The sequence below is a fragment of the Thermobia domestica genome, chromosome 5, assembly GCF_964235325.1.
Source record: "Thermobia domestica chromosome 5, izTheDome1.hap1.1, whole genome shotgun sequence".
Classification (NCBI taxonomy): domain Eukaryota; kingdom Metazoa; phylum Arthropoda; class Insecta; order Zygentoma; family Lepismatidae; genus Thermobia; species Thermobia domestica.
In genome coordinates this window covers 270618671-270629060 of record NC_137458.1, presented here as the reverse complement: position 1 = coordinate 270629060, position 10390 = coordinate 270618671, and the positions used below count along the sequence as shown (strand labels likewise).

Sequence of the window (10390 nt, the reverse complement as noted above, 5' to 3'; positions counted from 1 at the left end):
TTCGTGCTTTATATATAAATAAAACAGAGTTTGAAGCTCTTAGAAGTAGCTTTAAGTAGCATTATTACAACCCACCGCCCCTCAGAAGTCCGTCCTGAATCCGCCCCTGATTCTAATAGGCAAGACATGGAAATTTTTCGCCTCGTGGACGACGCTATTTGGAAAACAGACGAGGAAGATGCTTTCAGGTAGACTAAGAGGAGTATGGGAGAATAATATGAGACAGATTCTTTGATTAGTTAGCGAAATCAGCTTCAAGTATACTCTATACTAAAGACGACTATTAACTTATACAAATAATTTATTTGTTTAATTGTTCTCTTCTACTTTTCCAGCACCATACATGTAAACAATCTTTACTTTACAAAGTAACATCTGAAATATTAGCAAATATAAAATTATAGAACTAGTAATCTGGATAATGATGTTGCCTGACTGGCGCTGGATGTGCGGGTGCTCCGCTGTGTCCTCCTGGAGGCGATCGGTGAACGACAGCCTGGAAACCGTTCGTCCCATCAGCTGTGTATGTCACAGTTCTCACGCTGCCATCGGGTTCTACAACACTATATTGACCCTTTACTACGTCACCATCACGGGATTCTTTTTGGCTTTGGATGTTTCCTGTCGCATGGTCCATCACTCCGTAAGCGAAACTGTAGTCAGGTCTTGCCTGCAAAATTCAAATATGAATGTTGATTAGAACTTACGTCATAAATTGAGAGTACATTAGTAAGTATTTACATGACATTTTCATAAATGAAGGTTAAATCGGTACGTGCGAAATGAATTTCGCTCTCTGAATCTTAGTTTTTCTTTTATGGGATCAAAATATCCAATATATTTCAGTCTAAAATTTTCTTATAGGAATAATATCTGGAGAACTACATATAGTGTAGCCAAACACAAACTATCACTTAACTCAGTATGATATCCTCATTATATAAAAAAATACGAAAACTCAATTTAGGAGCCGTTCAAAAATTTTGTGGCCCCTGATCCAAAATTCGATTATTGGCCAAAATCGCAATCTTTTAATGCATTATTTTATCATTCCTAAAATTCTTAGCGAAGATCGAAATCTTTTGATCCATTTTTTTGGATCATTCCTAAAATTTTTGTCTTGTCTTTTCTTGATTTTATTCAAGGAAAGCTTACTTCTCACTATTGATGGCTTAAAATGTAAACCTAGTTTTTTTGTGATAATGAAAATACTATAAAAACGTGATCAATGGAGTTGTGGTTGGTGCGAGATCAACTTAGACATTCTGTTCATCTAATGAATGAAACCGAAATACTCAGCAACCAGAGACATGTTAGTTTCTAGTTTCCGAGTTACTCCTTCAGCCTCTGGTAACCTATAAGAACATTTTTGTAAAATTACCTTACAGGTTTAACAAACATTCAATGAGATTTTTTTTTTTTTTTTTAAAATAGTGAATATCCCCAGCTGATAAGTGCAGTTAACTTACATGTTTGAGTCATACTGTTTTAATTTTGTTTGATCGATTTCTGATTTACAAATAACTACTATTTTCATTTGGGAGGAGGGGTTTCATTTACTACTATTTGTATCGATGATTCACCTCGATCTGAACAGTTTTCTTTATTTTTCGAATATAAGAAGAGTGATTTACATCCAAGACATGTAAGGGGAAGGAGGAAGCAAAGGAAAACCATGGGAAACACATTCTTCTCAAGCGGGGGCCGCGGTGCCTCACTGGTAAAGCGTTCACCTCTGGTGCTTGAGGTCCTGAGTTCGATCCCAGCCCCCGCCAAGTGAACTTTGTGCTAGACAAACACCGTGTGCGTGGGTTTTCTCGGGGTTCTCCCGTTTCCTCCCACTTTCTTCATTCCACCATTTTATTCATTAATCATGATCACCGTCTCCTTTAGCCTAACCGGCATATGCGTGGGACGTAAAACTCAAAGACTTCATTTCTTTTCATATTTTCTTCTCAAGCAATTTGTAGGTTTCAATCTTCTTCGGTAGTGTGGACCAGTTTTAACTAATTATATTGATTTTTTTTATATATATATAAGCAACAAAGTAACCATAATATAGTAATCCCATGGAAAACTAACGTGAAGCTCCTGTAAGTTTATTATCATTTTTCTGTCAGGACGGTAATTTGTATCAATTTTGAAGTGCAGAGAAAAAGTGTAGCATTTTGAGAGCAGAAAAACTGTAAACAGAAAAAGTATTCTTCCTTTCGTACAGTAGAATCAGAGATATCAAACTAGTGCTACTAGGCCATAAGCTGTTCCAAACTTATTGGTTAAAGCATTTTCTTTCATATATGATAATGCTTAACTAATTACAGTATTTTGAGTAATTTGCTACTAAGATAGAAGTTAGAACTTAAGCAGCAGTTTAAAAAGGCAACAGGTTCTTGGTATTCAAGTAATCTCGGGTAATAGATATAGTACTCAAAATGCACAGAACTTTTAATGTTTCATGAAGTATTATGTTTAATCATGATTTTATACTCATTTTACTTGCAGTACTGGTTCTTTGAATGAAAAACAATTAGTTAAATGCATACACAAATTGTAAAAGTACTAAAAAAACTGCACTTTTCAAACAGATCAACCTTCCCTCACGGATGTCCAGTTCCAGTTCCAGTTACCTCCTTTATGGGAGATCTATATAAAGGAAGTCCCGGCCTTAGAGCCCTGTGGACTGTTTTACTAATGTTGTTTTAAATGAAAATTGTTTTAAATAAGATTATGTATTAAGATGGCTCGTGACAAAATGGTCGAATTAGCCTGTTTTAATTATGTTTTTCACACTGTTAATGGAATAAGGAAGGATAAGCGGCGCATGAACATATTTAAATTGAATCACAGTATTTTAAAATTGTAACAAATAACAAAATTGTCAAAATTATTGAAATGAAAATAGTAAAAATTGAGTAAAAGCTACGAGCAAAGCTCCACAATACTTAGTGTTTACAGCGCCATCTCTTATCCCCCCACCGTCGTCTTGGTTTGTCGACTCTGAACTTCTTCTTCTTCTTCTTCTTCATACACCATTAACGTTGACAGTATAGATACATCAGACATATAACGTTTTAGTGTGCTACAAACGCGAAAAAAAAAGTTTTATGCTTAAATGTTTTTTGCGCATGATTTTTCAAAAGTTTCATAGTATGACGGCAGGTATAATTTTTCACTAAATTTTCTTTAAAATCCAACTTCGTTTTAATCCACAATTGTCTAGTATTTTAATCTCATAGGCTTTTATGATGCACAATATAGTCCGCCGCCATTTGCATTATACATGCTAAGATGAGTTCGTAAAAAGTAACACGTTACTTTTATAAATTGAATCGTTGAGTTCGAAAACCAATCATCTCCATCGAAGCAAATTTGAAAGGAGTGACAAACAAAACTAAATTAATCAATATGTATCTGTCATATAGGGTAATTTTCATTTTTGAAAAGTAGAAAAATGTCAAATTTAGTTTTGTTATGGAGATGACTGGGGTTTTCGAACTCAACGATTCAATTATATTCTATTTTGTATCTTGGCTTGAACAAATGTTAAAATGGGCTTGTAGTCATAGCATTGTGTTTATAATAATAATAATTGAAATAATAGTAAATTCAAAGTTAATTATATTTAGTCATTAATTAAGAAGTTGATTGTCACTTGTTTGAGTCAATATTATTCATGATTATTTTTGCACTTTTGTCACAAATCATTATTACATTGATTGCTTTCTTACTAGTAGTTGATTTGGTACAATTGTTAGTCCAAATAAAATAACTAAAGATCCACAAAGTACTTGTATATGATTCGAAAACCAATCACACACACTCCAAACACTCCCGTTCACACAGGCGACATCTTGCATTTCCTCTGAACTTCACACTGTTAATTGATTGAATAAATATTATGCAAAGTTAACAAAGCGTTGACTGTCAATAATGGTGCTATAAATAAACACGCCAATTCGGTACACTCCGTTCCACGCAGTTGCATCTTATTATATTTGTTTTGACAGGAGGACGGAAATAAGATGAATCAGTACGTTTTTCAGATTCACTACTTAGAAAAAGGAGTTTAAAAAAAAAACACATACAAGAAGAATAATTTCCTCCTATTTACCTATTAGACCCTATATTTCTTTTTCACTTTTTTTCTTTCTTTCTTTTTTTCTTTTTCTTTTTTTTTTGTAATTTCACGGATATTGAAAAGTATTTGGTGTTGCTGGCAGTAACAAAAAAAAAAAAAAAGTTGATATTTAACAGTTTGATTACTTTCACTACATGTACATGTAAAAACTATGTGTAAAACAACTTTGTTTCCCGATAAATAAGGAAATCTCACTGTGTGTACCAGTAGATGCAAACATATGGAACGAACGCGCAGTTACTTGTAAAATATTTCCGTACTCTCCTTTCACATTTTGGCGCATTGCAGAAATTACAGTGCATAAAAGTACGTTAGCATAGTTAAATACAGAATTGAAAAACTTAATATAGTGTTAAATTACAAAGTGTAGCAATTTCTCGTGTACACCACATGAAGCAGTTTTGTTCCTATGGCTTGATATTTTGTTAACTAATATTCAAACCGGAAGTGGTAGTATATTTCTACCACTTCCGGTTTTAGATGAGAGATTTGACTGTAGATGAAATATATTCTTGGGACGCCTAATTCATTGCAGAAAACCATTTCGCGCTATCCATTACTGGTTTGGTTCTATACTGATCAACGTTTAAAGACGTTTAACCCTTTAACGCGCCATTTTTTCGATCAGACTGATTTTTTTTAAAAAAAAAAATTGGAGTCGTTTCGGTGTAGAAAATACGGGAATTGTTTTTTTAAAAATATAATGCAAATGATATGGGGTCTATGGGACATTTTATGGTGTTTCATATAGGGTCTATGCAAAGTTGCGCGTTGATATGTGCAAAGTCCACTAAAGCCAGATTGAAACAATAAAACGCGATGAATGTCAGCGTACTTGCATTTTTGCACTCATTACATTTTTGTCTAACACAGAAAAAGTCAACAATTCAAAACCTACCCACATAAACATGCCAAGAAGGCTCAAACATGTCAATATGGCGTAAGTCCATATGCAACAAATAAGACAGAATCCAACGCTGTCTTACTATGACATCTAGCGGGGAATTCGGAACTTCATTAGTCAAAGGGCATCTTAGCTAATACGCAAAGCTGCTTTTCTATGTCCGAACTAGAAACTACACAGGTGTCCAAAACTTAAGCATAATGCAAGAAGTTGCACGTAAAGTCCGGGAAGGCAATCGCGAGCACAGAAATTGTGGTGGATGGAATGTATTGCTTGTGAGGAGCATTGAACCGGATGCGGTAAACGTCCGCCTGACCTCCTATGGGAAGAAAGCGAACACTAGTGCTTGGATTCGAAATAGGCGCATTTCGTGTGTGCAGTAAGTGGAGTGTTGTAGTGAGTGGAGTCTACTGCTAAGTTGAATGTGGTAATAGATTAATAGAATATGGCACAAAGACGTCATTTGGATGCATATACTAAAGGCCGGATCATCGGGCGCTTGGAAAAAGGTGACACACAGACAGCAGTAATACGAACCATCAATGTGCTACAAAGTGTCGTGTCTAGGTTGTGGAAACCGTTTATCGATACAGGAGATATCAGCTGTAGGTCCAGTAGAGGACGTCCACGAGGAACAACACAACAGGACCGATACTTGTCCGTAACTGCACATCAGAACCCGACCATGTCTGCAAGAGCACTGCCAACGGAGCTTGCAGCCGCCTCAGGAGTGAGAATGTCACGCCATACTGTGTACTGGAGACTGAGTGCTAGTAGTCTGTATGACCGTCGACTAGCAACATGCGTTCCACTGACTCATACACACAAAAGAACCCGTTTACAGTGGTGTCCAAAACATCACCAGTGGACTCCCAACGAATAGGGCCGCGTACTGTTCACAGATGAGTGCAGATCCAGTTCCCAAAGCGATTCCCATCGCACTCCGATCTGGCACGAACTAGGAACTCGTTTACATCCCAAGAACATCGTGGAAAGGCATCGGTATGGTGGTAGTGAAATACTGGTTTCGGCAGGCATTATGATGAATGGTCGTACTGATCAGCACATCGAGGCTGGTCCGTCAACGGCCAGAGGTACAGAGACGAGGTTCTGCATGCCCATATGCGGCTTTTCAGGGGCGCACTTGGCCCACAGGTTTCTGCTTATGCATGACAATGCCCGTCCCCGTCGAGCCAAACTGGTGGGAAAATGTCTAGAGACGGAAGACATCCAACATATTGAGTGGCCAGTGCGACCTCCTGACCTAAACCCGATTGAACATGAATGGGACGCATTAGGAAGATGTATTGTAACCCGCCATCCGCCTACAGGACACACCAGGAGCTCTGTACAGCTCTTCATGAGGAATGGAATTAGCTACACCAAGAGGTCTTCCATAACCTGATCTTGAGCATGGAACAGCTTGCCAGACATGTATGGCTTTTCGGGGCGACCATATCCCATATTAACCTGTTTTCGACGACGCCAGTGCCTTTCACAGTGTTTTTGTGATCTTAGTATTTTAGTACAAAGTTTTGAGTTTGTGTTGTGTGACCCCTTCTGGCATGTTTTCCTTCAAGTTTGGCCTCTTCCGTCTTAGTGTGGCCTTTAAGTGTGATATGTTGTTATGGTGTTTGCATTTGGTGTGACTTCTTTACGTTCTTCGTGCCCTATATACTCGAACAGTCATTATGCTGAAGTTTTGGACACCTGTGTACATTGTATAATACAATTTCAAAGAGAACTTCGCACATAGGGAAAGCTGCGCGCTAAAGAGTTAAAGCGGAAATGGCTGATTCCTACCACTTCCAGTAGATGGAACACCTTCATCAAAGAATTATATTTCTAATTTTGACCCTGTATACCCTGGTCAAACTAGATGGTGATCCATCAAGTAGGCCCAGCTCGTGATTTTTTTTTTTTTTTGTCTTCCGAACGAACGGACACACGCTAAGAAAGAAGTTATATATATACATATATATAAAGGAGTTTTGGTGAAGCAATTTCCTTAAAATCAGACAAATCATTTATGAAATGAAGTTTCTAATATTATCAATTCATTCTTCGGTACATTTTGTGACTTTTTTTTCGTGTCGTATGAAAAAGTATTCATAGTTCTAAATCATGAATTTATTAACAAAGCTTGTAAGTGCGTGACATAGATGATGACTGAGATTTACGGCATTGCGTTAAAATTTCGTTGTGACTGTTTATCTATAATAAATTGATTCTAAGTTTTAGAAGAAAAAAATAGATTCACTGCCACAAGCTCGTTACATATTAATTACGTAAAGAGCTCCTCCATTTTTTTTTTTTTTTTTTTTTACAAAAACCGGAAGTGCTAGAAATCGATTGCCAATCGCGGTTTCAATATTAATCTCCATAGATCAGAAATAGTAAGACTTAGCGCGATACATCTTTTGATATACGTGGCCCGGCGTAGCGTAGTCGCTACCGCTCTCGCCTTATTCGTTAATTAGGGTTGCCATATTTCCAAAATGAAAATCCGGAACGCTACTAAATTACGAGAATCTTTGAAATGCTTAAAATGAAAAGAAAGGATATATACTTATTTACTTTCTTCCATTAGATTGAGGAGTTGAAGTATTGCGTAATCACACTTTTAGACGTTTTAGTAGATCTTCTACTCTCTAGTTAAGCAAACGTAAGCAGATGATTCACCCCCTCCCCCAGGTAAGCATTTTCTTATTTTTTATTTTTTTTATTTTTCAAGATCTGTTATGTTTCGAGGCTTTCAGTGTCTGTTTTAGCTCGTTCAAGGTATGATGTTTCCTCCCCACGTTTTGTCTGTTCGTGTTGTATTATTTTTAACGGTTAATTCATTGGCAACATGTTCTGGTGTCATTTGTTACCTTCAAAGAACATCTTTCGTTAAATGTTTACTTTATTTCTGTTATTTTTAACAAACTAACAACTCAATAACTCGCATGCATGCTTACGTCAGCATGACTTCCCTCTCCCACTGTCAGCAAACTATAGTATTCCCTTCCTTTCTTCGTAGCTAAAATCCGGGACATTTAAGAGTCCCGAGGAATATTGTCGGGACGCAGATCTCGATCCCGTGACGGTCCCGGATTTTTGGGGACGAATGGCAACCCTATCGTTAATGGAGTCAAACTCTTAACACCTCCACGGTAACTTTGATTTTAACGGTGAGTAGATGCATAATTTATCCAAATTTTTACTATTGAAAGGAAGGTGTACAATTAAGGAATACTAGAAATTGCACATCGCGCCGTTAGATGTCACTAAACGTTATCCGCGGCCAGTGTTGCCACACTTGGTACAATTGTACCAAATTCAGCCCTTTTTATCATTCATCTGCCCGTTGGTACCACGCTGGCATTTTCAGCCCCTTTTGTTAAAAGGTTGGTACAATTCTACCCAATTCAGCACCATTTATTAATAATGTGTTGTAATGTCTTTCAGGGAAGATTTTAGGACCCTGGACCGGTTTTACATTTTTTACAAATGTCAGTTTACGTACCTTATATTCTTCTTACGTTCTATTATCCTCCTTCAGTTGTGAAATATGCGAGAATATGGTGCAATAATTTATATTTTAATATTTTATTTTAACGTAGTTTACACACGAACTCGGAGATGATTGATCTGTTCCTCGTTTCATATATTTTTTTCATATATGGCCATAATACCTGTTTGGTTTAATGGTCACTTCGAAATAAAGGCGTGTTTGGTTTCCTTACAATACATACCGAAGATGATAACTGTTTCCCATTTAATTTTTGCGGCCTCTGTTATACTTTCTACGTGTGAGAAAAGTTTCATCTACTTCCATGGTTGTTCGGGGTCCTCCTATTTGGATGTTTTTAAAAAGTAATTTTTAGAAAGAGCACTTTCTTAGTTTGGACTCTTGGAAGGGGGGGAAGGGTGTTTTAGAACTTTACCTCTTTTAGTTTCGTGTTATAGAGCCATGTATTACACTGGTATAAAATAATGAATTCAGCCCTTTTTGCTTCAATTTGGTACTATTTTCCAGCCCACTTCAGAGCTAGGGCTGTGGCAACACAGTCCGCGGCTGACATCAACAGGACAAAATTGAAATTTCGAGTTATCTTTTCTATCTTTAGCAGAGTTTATTAAAAAAAACTTCCATTTTTTTCAACACTGTCACCAGTTATTTAACTTAAGAGTGTTTACCTGTTAACTTACAACACAATTTGTTCCGCGTCAATGTGGCTCCGCTAAGTGGTTACCAAGAGTGTTTTCTGTGTTCGTGGTCCCGGGGAATCATAGGTGACGATTCAAGTTACATACACATTCAAGTTGTTTGGAACCCACTTTTGGATCTGGATTTCCTTCAGATCTCACTGTTGTCTCATATAACCTTGGTCCCTGAAAAAGACACTCTACAGTAAAAGTGGTAAAAAATCTTTGTTGCTAACTAAAATTGTGTGAGGATGAGAGTATGTCAACATGATTTACTGAGATTAAACGTTTTAATAGTATGTTTTTGTGTAAATGTAAATGAGTCTGGCACTACTGCACGAATCTGACTTGCTTGACTAGTGGCATGTATGAACGCGGCGTCAATGACCAGTGGCTCTTCTGATATGATATTAACTTTTTGAGTGTAGTAGTTTCTAGACAATTTTTGAGATATGGTATGCTATGCGTCTGTGAGCTGCTTCACAGTATAAACTTTGCAGGGGTCGTCAGAAAACTTCTACAGATGAGAAACTTCTGGCGCTGTTCTCGCATCATTCAGCAAAACCAGCGAACGTACAGTACCAAAGGGGTTTACTTACGTAGCATAGACGTTTACTTCAGGAATGCGGAATGAGCCGAACGTCTATACGCAGGATAAGTTTCATTAACAAGTGGCACCGATACAAAATCAAGATACGGCTACAGGCATTACTGCTGTATCGCCGGACCAATTCGAAAATCGAGAAGAAGTTCCAACATATACTGCATTCCGTTGTATTTGGTTGGAATACATTAAGTTACGTTAGATTACCTTATTAGGCGTGCAGTTTTGCTATACGGATCCATAGTATAAGTAGTAGTAGTAGTAGCAATAAGAACGGGTTAGAAGCTACGCAAGATCTAGATGGGGTTCTGCTCTCGACATGAAATGGGTAAATTAAAGACTTGCCCATTTTTTTTTTTTTTTTTTTTTTTTTTGTACATTTTACAATCTACAGATCCGTATAATAAAACAGTGTACCTCTCCGCGAAATAGTCCAGCCGCCTCCACATACAGTGAAGCTTACAACGTCAAAAACAACCATTTTCTTAACTTTTACTATTCCCCTTACCTGACTTTCACTCATTCTTCCTCGCAAACTTAAATGAATTCTCCA

The 10390-nt window shown here is 37.2% G+C and overlaps 1 protein-coding gene across 1 annotated transcript in view; it reads right to left on the bottom strand.

Moving 5' to 3' along the window:
• Positions 1–321: 321 nt before the first annotated feature.
• The window catches only part of LOC145686623 (uncharacterized), a 56348-nt gene continuing 46279 nt past the window's right edge, over positions 322–10390 (bottom strand). Inside the window, exon 3 of the mRNA XM_081760085.1 lies at positions 322–670. Coding sequence (XP_081616211.1) covers positions 407–670 — 264 coding nt within the window. The 3' untranslated portion in view covers positions 322–406. The remainder of the gene's footprint in view (positions 671–10390) is intronic.